The sequence below is a fragment of the Brachyhypopomus gauderio genome, chromosome 5, assembly GCF_052324685.1.
Source record: "Brachyhypopomus gauderio isolate BG-103 chromosome 5, BGAUD_0.2, whole genome shotgun sequence".
In the NCBI taxonomy this organism is placed as follows: domain Eukaryota; kingdom Metazoa; phylum Chordata; class Actinopteri; order Gymnotiformes; family Hypopomidae; genus Brachyhypopomus; species Brachyhypopomus gauderio.
The window spans coordinates 31,514,499-31,537,244 of record NC_135215.1 but is presented as its reverse complement, the minus strand read 5'-3'; the positions used below and the strand labels follow the sequence as shown (position 1 = coordinate 31,537,244).

Here is a 22,746-nt window from a genome sequence, read left to right as displayed (position 1 = left end):
TGTTTACAAATGACACATTAAAAAACATTAAAACATAAATGTTCTTCATGGTTCATAACTAAGACCTTTCAGCAATGTCCCACTTCCAGTGTAAATACTGAAAATGAGAGATATTACATCTAATGAAACATATTATGAACTGAAATTTCATTTAGGTCCTTTAATGTTTTTTATGGCAACTGTGTTGTAGTACTGGATAGAATGTAATAACCAACAAATATACTAGTTAAAGCAGTTTATTAGACATCTAAACATTTAAATTGTTAAAAAACCTAAGCTGTACACAATAAACATATATTATCCTTGAGAAAAAATATTCTGTTACTGTGCAAAATATTGTTAAAACATACAGTGAATCTGCACCTGAAAGCAAAGTGCACTTCTCTCTTCAGTAAACTACACTAACTTCGGCCCAGAACGACTACATTTCTAGCAGTTTGCCATGCCCGAAATACAAGGGCATATATTTCAAGGACATCACTATTTGTAACCTTTTCCTACAATGACATTTCGTACATAAGGAGCAGTTAACAGGCATATAATCATACAATGGCCCAATTTCATTACCATGAAGGTCTGCTCCCTGTCACCAACACAATGACCCAGTCCCAGTCCTTCAACATCTTCACAGAAGTTAAATTCATGCCCCTTTTAAGGGCGTGATAGCAAGATTAAGTCTTCAGTAGCAGAATATGACCTGTAGACATCACAATGCAATTTCCCTTTCAAAATAATGCCCAAGATTTTCAAAAATATGACTTGGATTTGCTATACACAAATGCTCTATAGATTATGTAATTTAGTAAGCAAGCCTACCATACTGTAGTCTACTTCAACACTTTAACACTAGTTTCCCTCCTTTTTCACCAAGTATATAGTATGAAGGACACTGGAGGAACATGCAGCATCTTGTCAACTGCATTCCTACAGGACACAAAGGCAAGTGTGTTTCTGTTGGGTTTCTGTTCCTGCCAGCTGTACCCCAGGAGAGGTTACGGAGCTGTGCTGAGAACATCAGGGAAACGCGGACAGTGATGGGTGCACATCTCCTGCTGTTAAAGGCACCAGCCGCCTGTTCCTCGGGAAGACGCCCCTTCGCTGTGCTGCATGATTCTCGGGGGGCCACGGTCCACACAGCTCGCCTCACTCCGGCTTAACCCGAACGGGCTGAATCACCCAAGACATTATTTGTTTATCCAACATGGACATCCCTGACTGCACTATGACTATGCATCTATTTCAGTATTCTCATTAACCTCCACGGGCCCGAGACACAGTACCCAAATGCCACTCTCAGGAGTGGGACGAGTCCATCTCTCCAGGAGACATGAGTGGCCTTGTCTGAAAGATAGTCCTACACTATAAAGCTAACAAACTAAAATTAATGTAAATTCTCCCATCCAGTAAACGTGGCACCATAACATCATGTGTGTCTCAGGAAACGACCAACCTGTGAAGGATTGAAGCAAATGAAACGTCCTGTTGTAGCCAATCTCCTACTTGTCTTGTATGACAAAGTTCACAAAGTAAAAAGGTACAGTGGTGCCACCATTATTAGACTGCAACTCAGCGAGACTGCTTTCTGTCTTAACTATACTGAAGATATATTGTAAGTGTTTGATAAGGCATGAAGGATCTTCATTTATGTCCTTTTCTGCAGTGCTGTTGATCAGTAGTAGTATAGGCTGTGCAAGGATCTGGCACCCTCTACTGGCCTGGAGGGTGACGTGTGACTTCATTACAGCTCCTACAGTGGATGAGTGGATCAGTGGATCAGTGCCCCCAAACAATATGAAGCTCTCACTCCTGTAAACGGCTACATTTAACAACAGAAGCAGTTTTTCAACCTTTGTTACCTGAAAATAGACACAAGCACGCACGCGCGCGCGCGCGCGCACACACACACACACACACACACACACACACACACAAACATAATATACTCACTGTTGTTAAACCTAGTGTTTTCCTGTGAGCGGCGTGTGTGTGTGTGTGTCTGTGTGTCAGTGCTCACCTCTCTCTCATAGGTAAAGTAGGCTGTGTGTTGAGGAAGGACAACTGTTGCTCCAGACTGCACACGCGAAATGCCAGGTAACATGACGACATGATGAGGAGAATAATGCTGTGGAACACACACACACACACACACACACACACACACACACACACACACACACACACAGAGAGAGAGAGAGAGAGAGAGAGAGAGAAGAATTATTATCTTTTTAGGGGCTGTCAATATAGATGTGTGCTGTTGTTACGTAATTCTTGCATATGCCTAAACCTATTTTCAGTGAGTAAAGGATTTTTTCTTTAGAAAAAGCTGTAAAAAGCATTTTCTTCATGATAGCCAGCCAAATGTGCCCTTAGTGTTAAAACAAATGACAAATATGTCATGACAAATGTGTCATATTTCCTTGTCATAAAGCTGTACCCCCAAAATTTCTCACAAGCACACGCACACACACACACGCGCACATGCACGCACACACAAACCAGTCTGGCCAGTAGAGGGCAATAGCATACACAAGTCAAGCCACAAAATACAGTGACATTATCAGTTCAGAAAATAAATCAGCTCATAACATGATAGAAATGGCCTTTTATCTATAATACATTTCCTCTAAAATGGGGTTTGGGCACATACAGAAGGATGAAGAACTTGAGGAGCTGGTACTCCATGAGACCCAGTTCTGCTACTGGTTCAGTCAGAAGAATCTTGTCAGGCTCTAGACGTCTCTCTGAACAGCAACAAGCAAAACAGTAGATAGTATGAAGGTAAATCTGTTTCAAAACTTGAGAGCGTGAAGAACATGATTTGAGAACTTGTAAAACAAAACCTGTACTTGTCTTCTTAATTTGAGAACTTGTAAACTAAAAGCTGCACTTGCATTTTTGATGTGTGAACTTGTAAACTAAAAGTTGCATTTGTATTTTTGTTCACAAATTCAGCACAACTTCAAATCTGCCCGCCTCGACTTTTGCAACAGATATCTCTGTGTACTTGTTGCAAAACTGATTTGTGCACTTGTATGGGAAGTGGGTGGGGCAGTGGGGTGGGCGGAGGTTTGGGGGTGGGCCATAACGCGTGACTCGTCCAAAAATGCTTAAAAAAATTATTGGCGCTGAGAAATTATCCCTTATTAATCCACGTCAATGATGCCACACCAAACAACAGTACATTTATTTTATGCACACTGTTTTGCTAATACTGCAAACATGGCAAATGGCATTAAGTCATCAATATTAAAATATGATGGAGAAAGTCACTTGATGAAAGCTTGAGTTGTAATGTTGTTATTATGACTATATTTGCACAGATACGTAATAATAGAGTTGGCCTGTCTACAAACATGTGAACTATAATGACTTAGTATCTCAAGATAATGACTTGGTGTTTCAAAATAATGACATAGTATCTCGAGATAATGACTTAGTAACTCAAAATAATGACTTAGTCTCTAGAAATAATGACGTAGTATCTCGAAATAATGGCTTAGTATCTCAAAATAATGAGAAAAAAATAACGTGCTGGATTAGTTTTTTATTATTATTATTCTAGGTGGTGGGAATGGGCTTCCATGGGGTTTCCTCAAATGACCAAATGATATTTTCCAATACTTAAACCAACTTAATGCAGCATAAGTAATATGTTTTTTATAAAATTTTTCAGCGTTCACAGGCTCAAGGTCAAAATGGACCCCATTAATGTTTAATTTAAATGTTGGACAAGAACGAGTTGATTGCAAAAAAAAAAAAAAAAGATAAAAAACCCCACTATAATAGTTATTTGGTGGGTTTCTGGTATTTAGCTCTAATAGTGCTATATGTGTGGTTTCTGGTATTTAGCTCTAATAGTGCTATATGTGTGGTTTCTGGTATTTAGCTCTAATAGTGCTATATGTGTGGTTTCTGGTATTTAGCTCTAATAGTGCTATATGTGTGGTTTCTGGTATTTAGCTCTAATAGTGCTATATGTGTGGTTTCTGGTATTTAGCTCTAATAGTGCTATATGTGTGGTTTCTGGTATTTAGCTCTAATAGTGCTATATGTGTGGTAAGCTATTCTTAGCTTTCTAAGTAGATGTTTTGTACTCACATTAAATTCCTGATTCAAAATGAAAGCTATAACAGTAATCGTCCTTTCTAGCATTTCTTCTCCGCCTTCTGTATTTGTTTCTTTTCAAAACATGTAGCGTCTGTCAACGGGACTTCAAAAGAAGCGCTAATCTTTAGTGTCTGAAAATAAATAGGTGGAGCATATCGCGTGACGCTGCAGTATGATTTGCTCTCGTCTCATAATGGATACTATACCGCATACTACTATGCGGACCAGTATTTCCAGTATATGATGAGTGCAGTATGTAATAGGCTATTTCGAAGATAGCCCAAGATAACAAATCTATGTCTGTTTAAGCATGCGGGTGTGCAGACATCTACCTACACATCTATACTATACACATCTCCTGCCCCTTTTCAGCAGTAGTTTATTACTTTGCTGTAAATAAACTGATTGCTGTTTCTGACTTAATAGTAGTAAATGTACCATTTATTTCCACCAAGTTGCCTGTTGTAATGTCATTCAGGTTGTGGTTGTTGCCAGTATCTTCAAATAAATCATGATTATTTAAATCCTTCAGAGATCAAATCAGTTTCTTTCTTAAGAATTAAAGATATCGATTCTGGTTTGATTTCAATACTAGACCGATTTTAACTTATAGACTGATTTAATTAAACTGATTTGAATTAGATTTAATGGAAGTATAGTAAATGACATGTAGTAAAGTATTAGTATGTGACACCCATACATCAATGGAGGCTGGGTGGTCTTTGGGCCGTACCCTGCAGGGGTGCCTCAATGCTGAAAGGAACATCGCCAGAGCTCAGGCTGGAGTTCCCCAGCAGATCAGGCAGCGAGGAGGACGCCGAAGGGGCCGAAGGCTTCCTGCGCCATTTTAACACGGCAGGGTAATCGCTGACCACTGGGAACTCATCCTGAGAGAGAGGGAGGGGGGTGTGTCTACGTCACTGTCTGACTCAGACATGTTTCTTTAATACAGTTTTAACTTCCACACATTCTGAACATTTGGTCATATCAATTATTGATTTGATTTGTATTTATCGTCTGTCCATTTGGATTGCATATATACACATATACATATATATACATATGACTATATACACTCACTGGCCACTTTATTAGGTACACCTGTCCAACTGCTCATTAATGCAAATGTCAATCACATGGCAGCAACTCAATGCATTTAGGCATGTAGACATGGCCAAGACGATTTGCTGCAGTTCAAACCGAGCATCAGAATGAGGAAGAAAGGTGATTTAAGTGACTTTGAACGTGGCATGGTTGTTGGTGCCTTGTGGGTTGGTCTGAGTATTTCAGAAACTGCTGATCTACTGGGATTTTGATGTACAACCATCTCTAGGGTTTACAGAGAATGGTCAGAAAAAGAGAAAATATCCAGTGAGCGGCAGTTCTGTGGGCACAAATGCCTTGTTGATGCCAGAGGTCAGAGGAGAATGGCCAGACTGGTTCGAGATTATAGAATGGCAACAGTAACTAAAATAACCAGTTACTAACGAGGCATTGCAGAAGAGAGTCTCTGAACACACAACACGTCGAACCTTGAGGTGGATGGGCTACAGCAGCAGAAGACCACACCGGGTGCCACTCCTGTCAGCTAAGAACAGGAAACTGAGGCAACAATTCACACAGGCTCACCAAAATTGGACAATAGAAGATTGGAAAAACGTTGCCTGGTCTAACGAGTCTCGGTTTCTCGGTGATGGTTGCTGCGACATTCGGATGGTAGGGTCAGAATTTGACATCAACAACATGAAGGCATGGATCCATCTTGCCTTGTATCAACGGTTCAGGCTGGTTGTGGTGGTGCAATGTTGTGGGGGATATTTTCCTGGCACACTTTGGGTCCATTAATACCAACTGAGCATCGTGTCAATGCCAGAGTATTGTTGCTGACCATGTCCATCCCTTTATGACCACAGTGTACCCATCTTCTGATGGCTACTTCTAGTAGGATAAGGTGCCATGTCATAAAGCGCGAATCATCTCAGACTGGTTTCTTGAACACGACTATGAGTTCACTGTACTCGAATGGCCTCCACAGTCACCAGATCTCAGTCCAATAGAGCACCTATGGGATGTGGTGGAATGGGAGATTCACATCATGGATGTGCAGCCGACAAATCTGCAGCAACTGTGTGATGTTATCATGTCAATATGGACCAGACTCTCTGAGGAATGTTTCCAGTACCTTGTTGAATCTATGCCATGAAGGATTAAAGCAGTTCTGAAGGCAAAAGGGGGTCCAACCCGGTACTAGCAAGGTGTACCTAATAAAGTGGCCAGTGAGTGTACATGAAGCCAATTTATCTCTTTTCTCATACACACAAACACTGAAATACATATATAGACACACCGTAGCACCTAACAGTACAGATATGCTTGAGTCAGTCAATAGTCCCCAGATACAACTGTGTCAATAGTACTGTGTAAAGTGTTTGCAGGATGTTGTATGAATACATGGTGGTCTGAAGTCCTGTGAGTATGTCAGAGTAACAGTGCTCTTCTACATGACCCGTGCTTTAGAGACTGAGGAGTTACTTACGGTGGACAGCGAGCCAGGCTCCTCCAGATACTGCTTGAGACTGAGACTCTTACCATTCACCTACAGAGCCAGTCATAGAGTTACAGTCATAGAGTTACACTTCAAATAATGACTGCTTTGAAGAACATGATGACATTGTGGCTGCAATGATCAGAAGGCACATTCACGTTCCTGCCTCTTTAGATTAGGTGGAAGCAAAGGCCAAGCGTCCAACCGAGGACATGCGTGTAGGTGGGATTTGTTTGTGTTTGTGAATTCAAGTGAACCCTGTGTTCGTTTTACCTGCAGATGGGTGCAGATTCTCCTGAGGACATCATAGACACTGTCCCGAGAGAGGAGCGAGACAAAAACGTACTGTGAACACAAATGTAAACAGATGTCAGGGAACTTGTAAATATGTTCAAGAACATCGATAAAGACACAAGATAAAGACACAGATTTGATTTAAAGTGATGTCATACATTAATAACTTTGGTTTTCACTAATGCACTTTAATTGCTACTGAATTGTGTTTATTGACATCTGAAAGTGATTCTTCTGACAAACTGTCATGAAACAGAATTATCCACAGTCAACGTCCCTTCACCTATTGTACTTAAGCAAAATACTGAATTATGAATCCTACTGACAAATCATTCCATTTATTGCAATGGCATTTACACTGAGTTTATACTGAGAAACAGATGTGCAGTAATGTAAACGTGTATGTACAATGCAGTGTTTGCCAGTTTATATGATGACCTTCTGACTGGTGTCTGTAGTGATAGCGAGTCCATTAGGGACCAGGCCAGCTGTTTTGTGCTTTTTCACAAGACGAACAGAAACGACTGGGATGACCACCTGAAACAGAGACACGCATCAACATCATCATTATCATTTTAATTCCATTATCATTTTAAAAAGGTATTTCCTCCTTTTCATACTATAGAAATGCTAGCATAGCATAGCTCAGTGTAAACCCACATTAAGCCTTCAGTTTCTGCTTATTGAGAATTTAGCAGTAACAGTCTGTAAAGTAAATTTTTACATTATAAAAATGCAGTAACTAAACCCATCAGGCTGTAGTCCACTTCAGAGCTCAGACATAACAGAGTAATATATGAACACAACGACAGTGAACCCATCAGATAGTAGTTCACTTTAGAACTCAGACATAACAGAGTAATATATGAACACAACGACAGTGAACCCATCAGATAGTAGTTCACTTTAGAACTCAGACATAACAGAGTAATATATGAACACAACGACAGTGAACCCAAGAGGCTGTAGTTCACTTCAAAGCTCAGACATAACAGAGTATTATATAAATACAATGACAGTGAACCCAAGAGGCTGTAGTTCACTTCAGAGCTCAGATCTTTGTGATCTCCATGTGCTCTCCAAAACAAACAGAAAGAGAAAAAAAAACCTAGAAAATTGTGTAGTCTAGCTAATGGAGAACATGGAGGTCCAAGCAGACTACTGGTAATGAGGTCAACAAACCAGCGTTCTGCTGACATTGGATTTTCATTTATATACAAATAAATATAACAAATCATACTGCCAACAGACAAGAGTGAAGCCAACAAGAGATAATCAGATAGCCTGATAAATATCAGACCTGGTTTGATCACCCTGGCAGCTTTTGCTGATTAGAGATTCCTGAGCACCAAACCATGGTTTACGTTTACTTTTGTGTAGATTTGTAACTGTTCACAAAAAAAGCTCTACAGTACACACAAATAATAATAATAATAATAATAATAATAATAATAATAATAATAAGAGGCAATAAAATGTCCATCTCAGCTCTTTCTAAGGGCTTCTGCTCGGTGCTCTTTGTATGTGGTGTGAACGCAGTGGTAATGGATAAACACTGCTGAGTAGATTCAAGGGGAAGATTGAGATGTTCACCATGGCTGAAGCGAGCTAGTCTGGCCCGCTGCTGGCCTTTCTGGAGTCTGAGACTAGTTCTGTATCTTTGGGCATGGGCAGAATTATCTGGTTCACCGATGTAAAACTGAAACACTAACACTAACACTGGCTTTTCTCAGGAAGCAATAATAAAGGAAGCCAGCATGCTACAACTGTACACACAGCGACCTGGCATCTCAGCTGTGTGGTGTTTCAGTGAAACATATAACAGTCAAACACAGTTTACATGCAGATTAGTTCAATATGTGCGTCTGTGCTCTTCTGTGCATCTGTGTCTACATTCAAGCCAAGGGCCCCGAGGCAATTCTATGAATAAATACATTCATGTTCGTGTAAATGCATTTATTCTGCGTCCCCCGGGGGTCCAGGGCCAACCTTGATGTCCTTGCCAAACAGGTTGGCGTAGAAGCACATCCAGTTGCGAGAGATGTAAAGTCGTCCCTGCAGCAGGATATCTCTCAGGAGAGCGCAGGAGTACACTACACGTGAAAGGACAGCACGGTTAGCTTCAGCTCTTAAAATGACATTTCATCTAGTTAGCAGCACACAAATTATACAGAGACAGAATGCATGGCTGTATAAATGGTGCAAATTCACTGTGATTATGAATGTGCTGTATTGTAAGTGACCTAGAACTGTTGGACGTGTACTTTCATTGTTCTGTAACTGATTTTACAGTACAAAACAGATTTTTAGTCAGTCTAACTTATTTTGCTGCTAGTCACAGCAGATTTACATATGTATTCATAGCTGAAAAGTTCAATAAGAGTTCAATATTTAACGAGCAATGTGCATATGTAAGATACTACTGTACATCTCATGTCTAAATGAGTGAAGGATGTCATGTTTTACCTTTCATGAGGATCTCCTCCTTGGGAACATTCTGGAAAAGTTTGTGGTACTGAGAATTATACTTGCTGACTGTCTGTGAAGGAAGGAAGAGTGGTTGGGTTAGGAAACCACTGGCTTTGCTTAGCTGCTTTAAGGCAGATTTAAGACAGCTTAGTTTCTGAACCAGGCCAAACATCCTCGCAGTACACACTGAGATTGGGACCGTTTCCATTTATTTATATCTCAAGAGTCAACTTAAAATCCAATGGTTGATTATTGGTTGGTTACTAGATGAACACACATCCATTCTGCAATTCTGACTGAAAAAGCCCCACCCCCTATTTAAATAAACTGGAATCAAACTGAATTTGAGTTGTGCTGCTTGTGCAACAGCTATTCCTTATCTGAGTAATCACTCATGATCTCCTGCTGAGTGGAACTGATGCCATACAGTAGTGGCGACCGTATGTGACATATGTAACTAGACCAGTCTGGCTACCGCAAACAACTCATTTGCCAGTTAGACCTTAGGAGTTATGTAAAATCCCTGTTATACCCAACCATCACTACTTTCTTCACTTTGGTCCAAGTTTCGACTTCTTGACTCAAACACTGTTCTTCTGTGCTAGACTCAGTGGAGATCTGTCCCTCTCAGCACTTTCTGAACTCCAAGCTCCTTCTCTTCCGTGCTTACACTCTCGGCAAACTCAACTTGGTTCTCATCATCCCTCACAGGCGGAAAGCCACACACCCACCACTCCACTGGAAACGTGGGAGAGATCTCCACTTGATAAGAAACCTCACGACTACTCTATTCCTGAGGCCTTCTTAATGTTTAACCATGCAGTTACATCAACAGCATGTGAAACCAGCACTCTGGTACAAGAAAGGAAACTTAGTAAGAGCACATGGCTGGGAGATGAAGCAAATCTGGTAATGCACAATCACAACACAGCCTGTCATCGCCACGTCGACCAGGGACGAAGGAGCAGGGGTTGAAGGGTCAGGGCTCAGTGATGTGCACGTTACAAGCTCGCAACTGTTTGCTTGCAACAGCTACAACTGCTTGCTTGCAACATTGCTGTTTTGCTATAGTAAAAACAACAATTTCACTGTGTTAAATGGTTATATTAAGGAAGGAAGTGGTGTGTTGTTTGAATGTCCCTGCATAAGGAGTGTGATGAGCATTTTGTAACACCTTGTGCTTTTCAAGTCAACTTCCTGTAAATCTATAGTGTTTCAAATCATCTCCTGGTCAGGAAAGTACGGTGTTTCACTGTGTTTCCCTGAGAGATCACATGGGTAAGAGACAAGGGTGAAGGGGAAATGCAACGTACCGAGCCCCGGTAGCATTTCTTCACATCTTCATATGACAAATCATCTATCAGCTGCAGCCTATAACGTACACCAAAAAACAGCCCCAAACACACACACACACACACACACACACACACACACACACACACACACACACACACACACACACACACACACACATACATGGAAAGGAGAAACTTAAGAAACAGGCATTAACATTAATACGTGAATTACACACATCATTTTAATTGTCCAATAAAGTTATGATTACAATCACTTAATTATATGAATGTTGTACGATAATCTGTGAGTAAAAGACACAACATAAAGTTTTTAAATAGCAAGAATGAAACAAAACAACAACAATAATTATAGGAAATAAAACAATACTAGGAAATATTTCAAAAATACTTCTGAACTAAACTTTTTGGTTGTTGTTGCTTGGTGTCAGAAACATCTCTGTAAACACTCAGTCAACATCCTAGCTGTGTATTACTATGCTAGGTAAAACACAGTGGCATGGTGACCAGTGAGAAGGGCCAGTGGATGCAAACCTTGTGTTCGTGGTGTTCATTTGAATTTCAGAACAAATGTACCTGAACAACAATGAACTAATGTGATCTGAATTCAAATCAAATTAAATGTCTGGATGGTGTGACGCATAAGCTGATTTCTACCTGACCCTAAAACAATTAAATATCACCCATGTTAATATACAGGCCCTTACAATGTGTCACTATACTCATCACATACGTTAACAGGCACATTTCTGAGCTTCATCAGGAAAGTGGATATTTTCAAAATGTCTCCACTGGAGTTTTTTTGTTACCTCAGAATTTGAATGTTAGCTGCGATTACTGTAAAATAAACCAAAGATAACTAGATATCAATTTCGCTGGCATGAGAACCTTTCTGTCAAGGTATGCAAAACCAAGCTTGTGTTAAGCAAAGCTTTGAGCAGGTCTAACCCGACATACGGTGCCCCTCCCTGGCTGGAAGCTGTGCAAATCTGCCTTCCACAATAATCACTCACAACTTAGGAAAATGGTTCTTGGTACAAGATAGCTAAAGGCCCTGGAAAACTCCCGGCATCCTACGGACTGCAAAAGGCATGTAAGCACAGTCACTTCACTCTGCCACGATGCCAGACAGACCTAGAAGAACTAGACTCAGAGTCGCAAACAATGCGTAGAAATGATGCCTACATGAAATGTAACATACAATACCTAAACAGGAGGAGGGGACCCACCGTGACTTATTCTTATTGCTTAGGGCTTGTGGCTTCCTGTGTATCACGACTTCCACTGAATGGTTTGACCAACAGCCAGCGTTCTAAGGTTAACTATACAGCTTTAAGCATCATGTCATATCCACAACTGGGAGGATGTAGACGTTTGAAGTTCCCCTTGATTTCATCGTCCAGAGTCTCTCACTCCGGCACACACAAGATGTACGCAGCGCAGGAAAGTAATAGAATACAAGAGTTGTGGGACCATGAGAGCGACATAAATCAGAAGGGATGAATGACATCAGCAGGAATGAGTGCCAAGCTGCACTTATGATGTCGACAACAAAAAGCCCGATGTCGGCTCTGTGTGGTTCTGCGTGCTGAATGGACCAATCACAGAACCTTAAGATCAGGCCAATGTGTTTGAAAAGATGTACAGTATAAGCAACCGCACGCACAACAGCTACTGGATTATATATAAGCAACCGCACGCACGCACAACAGCTACTGGATTATATATAAACAGCCGCATGAACAACAGCTACTGGATTATATATAAACAGCCGCATGAACAACAGCTACTGGATTATAAATAAACAGCTGCATGCACAACAGCTACCCAGTCACCCAAACCACTTGTACACCCATAAGGCCCTTGGAAATATTCAATCTTAGGTCTACTAAGATGCTCTACTAAGGTCCATGTGTTCTTCCTGTGCTCATTAAGTACTCCTTAGGTGACCAGTCCTTATGTGGATTATAGAGCAACCAGAATCCAGGTATTGCTAATATAGAAATGTGTAGAGGCGTCTTGAATCATATGCCATGTGATTATTGCTTTGAAGAATTTGTATACAATGATATAAATGATTAATGCAATGACATCATCAAGTGAGTAGTGATCTGAGAGATGCAAACGAGTCATTAAAAAGAGAAGTCATAACAACCAAGCTCATCAATTAGATTAATAATTGATCTCATCACACACAGCAATTATGGTGTGTGTGTGTGTGTGTGCGCGCGCGAGTGCGAACACTGGTTGGCTAGCTCTTCTCAGACATAGATAGAGGGTGGGAGAGAGAGAGAGAGAGAGAAGGAAGCCTTGAGATGTGTATGTGTGTGTGTGCGCGCGCACACTGGTGTCTCCACCATTGTAAACAGACTGCTTTGTGCCATCATGCTCCCATGACACCCATCTAAACTCAGTAATAGAAAAAAATGGGGCTCCACTGGGAGGATCTCACCATAACCTTCCTTTACCAACACTGGAGGATCTCACCATAACCTTCCTTTACCAACACTGGAGGACCTCACCATAACCTTCCATTACCAACACTGGAGGACCTCACCATAACCTTCCTTTACCAACACTGGAGGACCTCACCATAACCTTCCATTACCAACACTAGAGGACCTCACCATAACCTTCCTTTACCAACACTGGAGGACCTCACCATAACCTTCCATTACCAACACTGGAGGACCTCACCATAACCTTCCTTTACCAACACTGGAGGACCTCACCATAACCTTCCTTTACCAACACTGGAGGACCTCACCATAACCTTCCATTACCAACACTGGAGGACCTCACCATAACCTTCCTTTACCAACACTGGAGGACCTCACCATAACCTTCCATTACCAACACTGGAGGACCTCACCATAACCTTCCTTTACTAAGACCTGCATGATTCAATCTGCCTCTAAAACGGGACACAAAAGAATCACTCATAAATGAATAATTCGTAAATGAATAATTCATAAATTATTAATTAAACATTTTAGAATCCTTCTCTAGCATGCAGGATCGTCGTGTTGGAAATAGTCGTGTTGGAGTAAAAATGAGAAGAGAGACTTCATCCATTTCTGTGTGTTGAATACTGAAGCAGCCCAGTAGTCTCTAGTGCAGTGCCACAGGACACATCTATAAACACACAGATGCACACACCAGCTCTCCAGTCTCACGAGACAGTAAATCTATTATGCCCAATTCACAGATGCTCAATTCACCAGAATATATATGGCAGAGAAAAGCTCAAAACATTACACTTTAAAAGAGTGATAAGTCTGTGGTACTTTCATATCCCTGATGCAGCAGGCGAAAACATAAGATGGTGGACTGTGTGTGTGTGTGTGTGTGTGTCTAGAAGTGAATGAGGACACCAGACTCCTGTTCCTCTGTGTGGTGTTACACAACTAGTGCTGCTCAAAACGCGCGGTGTGGGCATGTGCATGGTGAGGGAACAGGCCTGCCCCTCCCTAACCCCTCACCCTCACACACACACACACGCACACGCACGCACGCACACACACACACACACACACACACACACACACACCCTCTGTAAGTCACTCACACAACCCTCCCTCTCCTTTTTCTCTCTGATAGAGAGAGAGAGAAAGAAAGACAGAGATACTATAGGCTGCCAATCAACTGCAACTCAGTTGAAGAAATTGAAATTGTATTTGAATAAAAAAGGTCCCACAATTCAATGTTGTCTGTTTTGAATTCAATGTGTTTTAAATATAAAAGATTAAATGATGATGCAATGACGCTCCCCAGTGTACAGACTCCAACAGTCTCCAACCTCCCAAAGGGACTGTGCTTTTTTCTTTTTCTTCTCATGTCCCCTCTCTTTTTCTTGTTGTCTTTCTCACCCTCTCTCTCCCTCCCTGAAGGTTGTGTGTGTGTGTGTGTGTGTGTGTGTGTGTGTGTGTGTGTGTGTGTGTGTGTGTGTGTGAGCTGAATCAGAGGGAGGGTGGAGCTTTTCTACCTACTGAGGCCAATTTTCACTCTGTCATCTTCCCCTCCATGTCTGTCTCACACTCATCTCCAGCCCTGGGCCCACCTCCCTCGCTCCCCACCTCCCTCGCTCCCCACCTCCCTCGCTCGCTCTCCACCTCCCTCGCTCCCCACCTCCCTCACTCCCCACCTCCCTCACTCCCCACCTCCCTCACTCCCGACCTCCCTCACTCTCTCCCCACCTCCCTCGCTCCCCACCTCCCTCACTCCCCATCTCCCTCCCTCACTCCCGACCTCCCTCACTCTCTCCCCACCTCCCTCGCTCCCCACCTCCCTCACTCTCTCTCCACCTCCTTCGCTCCCCACCTCCCTCGCTCGCTCGCTCTCCACCTCCCTCGCTCGCTCGCTCTCCACCTCCCTCGCTCACTCTCCATCTCCCTCCCTCACTCCCCACCTCCACCTCCCTCACTCACCCTCCACCTCCCTCACTCACCCTCCACCTCCCTCACTCCCCACCTCCCTCACTCACCCTCCACCTCCCTCACTCACTCTCCACCCCCTCACTCTCCACCCCCCTCACTCCCCACTCTCCACCCCCCTCACTCCCCACCCCCCCCACTCTCCACCCCCCTCACTCTCCACGCCTCTCACAGGGGCACTTGTGTGAGTACACACACACACACACACACACACACAGTATTATGTTTATGGAGATGAGTGTTTTAAATGAAGGCTGCATTTGAAGTGTAAAGACAAACCCACGCATTATCATGTGCTCAATATCCCCATAACACGCAGCTGTAAAGCAGGTGAAACAGGGCTGCAGAGTTCTCGCTCTCTTTTAAGTTGTGGCTGTGTTCTTAAACATGGACGGGCAGAAGGGTTGACTTTTAGCATGTTGTTAGAAAGTGCTTCTTTATATATAACTATCATACTCGATTTATAGTTATCGGAGTTCCCCGTAAGAAGAGTGAGCAGACGTTCTACAGATATTCTACATTGCTAATACAGAAGCAGTGTTCTCCTCAGCTATTTACAAACGTTGGTGTGTTGATCACATTTGTAAATAACGAGAAACTGACATAAAAATAGCAAAACAAGAAGCGATCAACATGGCCAGAGTAGGAAGAATAAAGCCTGCTTAAGCTTTGGACAGTAAGTACACAGACGTCAGAGAAGATTTCATTAATTCGCATGTGAGATGAAGTTTGTTAAGCTCCGAAATCCTCCTGAGAGCCACATCCTTCCATGTGATTAAACTGAGATCATTTGCCATGAATGTTAGTAGTAAACAAGCAAGTTCTGGAGCATGAAATATATTGTGACTAAATGTATATCTTGATTTAGAATATTGTATCAAGGTCATTTATAAGTGCTGTTGACTTATTGTGGTTATATAAAAAGTCTGGAGGTGATCATTTGGGTCTGACTCCATGGAGATGCTTCAGTCTCTTAACACGTGGAAAACCTCTGTCTTCTTCTCTGAAAACAAGCCTGGGCTTTATAACATATTCCAGGAAGGAGAGACGGTGCTTAAGAAAACAAGGTGTGTGAACGTGTTTAAACACAGCAACGTTGCCCACTGAGCGCTCATGGTTCGCATTTGCCCTGACTCAACGACGCTGGAGACTTTATGGAGTTTGCAGTAGGCCGGTGTGGAACCAGTCAGTGTGGTACGTGCTCAGACATGTAGGGAGTAGGGACCTAATCACATGGCTGACCTGCTGGAATGACTGAAGAGGGCTGGATCATTCTAGAAGCCTCCTACAGTACCATCCACGAAGAGAAGGAACAGTAGTTCTAATAAGCAAGTGAGGGGATTTTTGTGTGTGTGTATTTGTGCTTCTCACATGATGCCATGTCTGAAGTGTGGTGGACAGTGAGAGTCTTCATCTTTTGGGCCTTCACTGGTGTCTGGGGTGGTCAGGAGACTCGTGTCATCGCTCTGATCCAACGGGTCCGTCATCATCTTCAATCTGAGAGGGTTACAGACAACACATGACAGAGAATGGGACATACATAAGCTGTGTTTGTAGTTCACCTACTGAAACCAATCACCTCCAGATACATCTAAGAGGGACGTGGTTCCATCATTTAGTGGCTTAAGTGTTTAATGCACAATTGTCAGTTAATGACAAAGAAAATAATAATTAAAAACTATATTATGATATTGTTAAGATATTTATTCCACAGTATGATTTTTCCCCTCATCATACCCATTTGCAGTCCAGGGCTAAGTACACAACCTGAGTCTGTCGGTAAACAGGGGCTGGGTAAATACTATTAGTCTAATCACCTGGCATGTGACACTGAGTAATCCAGTGTGACACAAATAGCCAAACCCCTTCAGTCGTACTGCTGAATTTCAATTCCCATTATTTTCAATTCAAGTCTTATTTGATTACAAAATCTCAAATATATACACAAATATTTAAGCAGACCACTTTTGACATCTGAAAGGTGATTGGCTGGCAGCACGGCGCAGGTCTGACTGACGGCCACGTGGACGTGAGAGGGAGGTTTGGCCAAGAATGCAGCAGGAGTGGAGAAGGACGGTGCTAACTGATAACAGCACTAAAGATAGAGGTGTGGAAGTCAACAAACGCAAGACGGCAAGACAGGACTTGAATTCAATTAGTGCTCGTTCACAACTACACTGCTTTCTAAAAGTAAAATCTAAGCAATTCGTGCAGAATTTAATTAAACAGAACAGACTTGTTACTCAGTCACACAATTAGAAATATATATTGAGATTTCCATATAAGACAACATGACAAATGGGGATATGTTTGAGTATGAGACTTTAATGAATCAATCAGTTGATAATTCTGGGCTTTAGTGTCTACTTGTTGTACCAAGTGGACTCCAGGGAAGGACTCTCCTACTGGACATAAAGAGCAGGTCCTCCATGGGAAACACAGACACAACTTGCATCTCATTACAGGAATACACATTTATTACACCAAGCATTAAGGTTCAGCTCACACTTCAATCACAGCACACACACCAAAGCACCTGACCACAGTGTTCAGAGCTGAATATATCGGACAGCCGGACGCACAGCGAGTATCTGACGTTAACGACCGTCCAGATTGGTGTGTTCCTGCGGAAGCTGGTGCTGCCCTCCTACCCCAGACTCCCCCCTGGGGGGGGACAGGGAGCACTGAGCGTTTTCCTGGAAGGTGTCCAGGGCAGCAACAGTGAAGGCCACGGGGCGTGCGGCGGTGTGAGGGGAATGGTGAGTGCTCTGCGGGCACACACACACACACCGCTCCACCCTTCACACAAAGGACTCTCATGTCTAAGATCTTGCCCACATCCACAGTGCAAGTGAATAAGGTGGAAAGAGGGTGGAGTATAGTCCAACCTGGATCCCCTGAACCATGAAACGGGTACTGTACTGCCAGAGTGCACTGAGCAAACATACATGCATTCTTGTACGTATAACACATGATTTTCTTTTCTATAAAGATATAAAGAGAAGACAATCAGACCTACCTAGCTGTCATTGTAGTGACATCTATTACTACACACACATAGAATGGATACAGCCTCCTTTACGCTCTATGGTCAAATTGATCTGCGTTATGCAGTCTTATTAGAGAAAACAGAAGACTCTCATACCTAACCACTTCTCTAATGCCATAGGCTGAATGATCTAGATCTAAATATGGGCATGGGTGTGTTTAAGACATTGGAAATGCTAATCCCCATGGCAACAACTTAAGGTCATTTGCAAGACTATTTGTATTATGCAGGCTTTCCTCATTTGCTATAATAATGTTGTGAAGAGTAATCTGGAAACAAAATACAAGATTCTGCAAACCCAGAGAGGCACATGTGTTAGCATATGGCCATGCATAGCAACTACAGTAATTACATCCTGCTGCACAGAACAGTGGAAGTCTGAGACAACGGCCTCTCATTTTATCCACGGTACCCACATAGTGGGAATAAAGTCATACTTCACCACACGGGATGCGTTTGTGTATGAGACAGATGTCTAGTGTAGCAGCAATGCTTCTTTAAATTTGAGAGCGGCAAGCGTGTACAGAGGACTGGGAAGTAGTTAGCGGTTGCATGCGGTTGCAGTCTCTGTGTGTTTGGCTGAGACAGTGTAACACAGGGCACGGGCAGGCAAAGCGCTCTAGGCCCTCCTGCCAAAGATATCTTGCATAAGCACAGGGACAGAGTACAGCAGAGACAATATTAGAGGTTTTCTTTCACTAGCTCCTGCTCTCCCTAAACGTTTTTCCAATTCAGTTCAAAATGAGTTCCACTGGGTCTATATTTAAATGAAGTGGGTTTTTTGTTTGTTTCAGGTTTGTTGCTTTTGTTTACAAAAGATCAGGTACTGCACACATCAAACTGACTCATGGTTAAAAACGGTTAGTGTCACTTCCTGTTCGCAATTATTTGCTACATTTCCAGTTAAGCAGGAAAACAGAACTGTTATATTAAAAGCTAAAATAAACAAACATATCAAGCTGCTTTTGCTTAAAAAATACTTGAAAAGCTCTAGTTTTATAGTATTTACAGAATCCCACACAACTTGGTTTCAGAAACTGAAAGAGACCTTAGTGCCTTCACAATAACGTGACACACAATTCTCACAAACATTGTCATTGTCATTTAGGGTCATCTCGGAATATGTGCTACACTCAGCTGACACTGATCAAACTCTCCAAACTCACAGACACGACAACACAGATACAGACACAGACACAGACACAGACACACACTTTATTTCAGTCCACAAACGGGGTTAGACAGTGGTGTGAGCCCACAGGGTTTAAAAAAAAAAAAAAAAAAACATGCAAATCCAGTAAAATGCCCTCTCCTGCCCAAACACACTCATTCTCCATTCACACATAGGGAAATCGACCTCTATCTGCATCTCAAACGAACACAGACCGGACAAAATGCAGGCGGGAACCGGCCGGTCCTGTCTTTCACCAGTATTTCTGTAAGAAGCATAATACACAGGGTCTAAACACAATCACGAAATGCGGTGTCGGTAAGGCGGGCTGTCAGCTCGGGCACTCGGTGCCGTTGGCAGCCCTCTTGGAATGTGAGGAACAAGGGTAGAGAGCTCAGCGCCGCTCCTCAATGGGTCACTTGTTTCCATGTCCTTGGGTGATCTCTATGGTTCAGTGCAGAGGCTGGAAAAAAGGCACCGTGCCCCAGATGGTCCATTCACTTCAATCTTATGGTCAACATTAAAAAACCAACACAAAGTCTTATGAGCTGTAAACCACAACTGCTGTCCAATGAGATGGACCATAAGGGCTAATCAAACTAAAACACAAGCCTTAAACAGTTGTCCAACATAGTATAAACCAGTGGCGTAGGTTTAATTTCAGCTTTGGAGGGACACTGCCCACCCAACCCAACACATTACAGTACTGTGAGCAGGACTTATGGAGGGAGGGTGAAGGTGGGTGACACTTTCCCACGCCCACGCCCCCCCCCCCCACCCCCGCACCCAGCCCCCTCCCCACAACACGACACTTACGGTGGAAACACTATTACACCGTGTTATGGTGGTGTCACCACTCACTGTGACTGTGGTCCTGTTACTTATCTTCTAATGGACACAGTTCACATCAGTGTAACACGTCCTTATTTTCCGCTCGTGCACAGCAGCTTGGATTAAACTAACAACCGTTTAGTGTTTTAAAACAGAAACGCAGTTTTAGTTCAGCTACAGCAATACAGTAGGCTGTAGAATGACTATTGGGCTACTTTATTAAAACTTCAAATGAATAATGACCGTTACCACAGTTAGTCTGCGACTGCTCGCGTCCATAAAGCTGTTTTTAGCGGTAATAATGGCGATGGCTGCGGTGGACTCACCTTTACCCGTAACACGGAACCTTCATCTCACATTCAAGCACGCTGTCGTTAACCTAGTCCGAGAAATATTCACATAATCTGAGGAAATCCATCAGATGTTTGAAGGCAAACGATCGGTTGACGCTTCAGGGGTAGAAAAACACTCAAAGGCACTGAAATCGCTCTCCAACTTGTTGCGCTGCCCTGAGTCCGCGCTCCTCCCATAACAGTGGGGAGGGGCTTAGTCCCCGTACCATGCCTCCAGAACCACCCGGCCTCCCGAACCACCCCGCCTCCAGAACCCCCGAATGTCCTTAGAGCAGTAAGCAGGTGTAACACGGTGATGTCCGCTGTTTGATGTACTACAGTCTTATTACAGCAGTAATAAATACATAATACCAAAATACAGCAGCGTGTGATCAAGACAATAAACGTATTAGGCTACACATTAGAACGAGCGAGTGTCATTCGATAACTTCCTAATATCTTATGCACTTTCACCATTTCATGGTGTTTTCTTACACCACTATTACACAACAGTGTAATATTCTGAACAAATTGTAATTATATAATATATACATACACACATATGCATACACATAATGTACAACAGAGATAATTTAAAATCTTACAAGTGCCGAATTAAAATCTTACAAGTGTCTTAGATCCCAAGCGCGGAGTATTAATAACTTCTCTGTAGTAGAAGTTAGTAACAATCCAATTTCCAGTCCAATTTATTTATATAGCACGTTTAAAAACTACCAGAGTTGACCAAAATGCTGTCCACAATAGCAGGTAAAAGAAATCATAAAAGAAAATACAAAAAAGAATAAAAATACAAAAGTATAGAATAAAGGAATAGGTCAATAAATAAAAAGACAAATAACGAGGTAACACACACCAACATACACACACAGTCAGATCATTCTACTTCTGCGTGCATATATAGCCCATAATAATAACAACAACGTTTTTGGTCTTAACAAGTATTCAATTGCATCACTTGATAAATGCACCGATACCACTACTAAACATACACAAAACCGACAACAATAAGGCTTTTACTTAGACACAGATTAAACTGAAATAATGAATTAAAAGGCCACAGAAACGGTTTTTGTTTGTAATCTTTACAGTCTTCTCTTGCAGTAATCTCTGTAGCAACCCCTGGGTTAATGATAGTGTTGTGGCAATTAGTCTTTTTTCTAAAGATGGTTACCTTATATCCTGGAAGCTTTCATCATTTGTTTGAGCACATTCAGTTAAATCTATTGTTCAGTGTGATATCTAGCATGCGCCAGATCGGATGTATGTATTAGGTGGACATTATTACCACATACATGCTTAGCCTAATATGGGTCTCTGCACTGACCGAACCCAGTTTGAAGTAGTGTCCGTTAGAGCAAAAGGCAAAAAGCGCCCTCTGTAGTGATGTTCCTGCACTACAAGAACATCTTGGTTTGGGTTGTATATACAATAAAAGCACCGTGAAAGGGATTTTGTTTTAGTGAAATGCTTAAAAGTGACAGGGGTACAGTTGTCGAACTTCTAATTCAATGGGACCGTAAGGTAGTTTGAAGTTGGATGTAATTTATCATTTCTGACGTAATATTTTTCTTACAGTGACAGGAATTAAAAGCAGGTGTGGTGGCTGGTATTTAGCTAGCAAAATCTGTCTGTGAATGGACTAGCTGCCAGTTGGCTAGCTCCATGCAAACGTTGCCTTCACCATGAAAAAAATGACGCTAGTAAATGAAATGGCCAACACTTTATTATTATCTTATTGTTTATACACATTTATTAATACATTTTTTCAGTGTCTCATCCAGCAATGTTATGTGAATGCAATAGTCAGGCCTTGTCTACGGTTGGCCAGTTTGAAACATATGCCACTTGTGGCCCAGAGTTCGAGTGCCATGAGAAACTTGTAATGTGGTTGGCACAGCTGGTCCAGTCTCAATCCACAACACACTTGCCATTGGCATAACTGACCCAGAAATGCCTGGACCATACTGGGGCTAGACTTGTTCACTATCTGGGTAGACTAGAACAAGGCAGGTGGGAATATAAGATGCACCAAAACAGTGCCAGGGATGGGGTGGCATCACTGCCTGCCACTGCTACCCGTTTTATCCTGTCGTGTTTCCTTAAACAAAATCAAGGTGGAATTTTCCAGAAGGAAATGGACATGTGTAATAGTAGGTTGCAGGTAGACAGAACATGACACAG

General features: G+C 42.3%; 1 protein-coding gene across 2 annotated transcripts; it reads right to left on the bottom strand.

The window, feature by feature from the left end:
- Positions 1 to 220: 220 nt before the first annotated feature.
- gramd2ab (GRAM domain containing 2Ab) lies at positions 221 to 20,785 on the bottom strand. Of its 2 annotated transcripts, none has more exons than XM_077007097.1 (12): positions 20,539 to 20,785; positions 16,533 to 16,658; positions 10,729 to 10,786; positions 9,413 to 9,485; positions 8,936 to 9,039; positions 7,385 to 7,483; positions 6,926 to 6,997; positions 6,644 to 6,703; positions 4,841 to 4,994; positions 2,648 to 2,741; positions 2,015 to 2,122; positions 221 to 1,747 (listed from the first exon to the last, which is right to left on the bottom strand). In XM_077007097.1, the coding sequence occupies exons 2-12, from the start codon at positions 16,649 to 16,651 to the stop codon at positions 1,708 to 1,710; spliced, it is 981 nt and encodes a 326-aa protein (XP_076863212.1). In that variant the 5' UTR covers positions 16,652 to 16,658; positions 20,539 to 20,785; the 3' UTR covers positions 221 to 1,707. The 2 variants fall into 2 exon arrangements, with proteins under 2 accessions (XP_076863212.1, XP_076863213.1); XM_077007098.1 differs by having other exon boundaries at positions 221 to 1,856; positions 20,539 to 20,781.
- Positions 20,786 to 22,746: the final 1,961 nt, after the last annotated feature.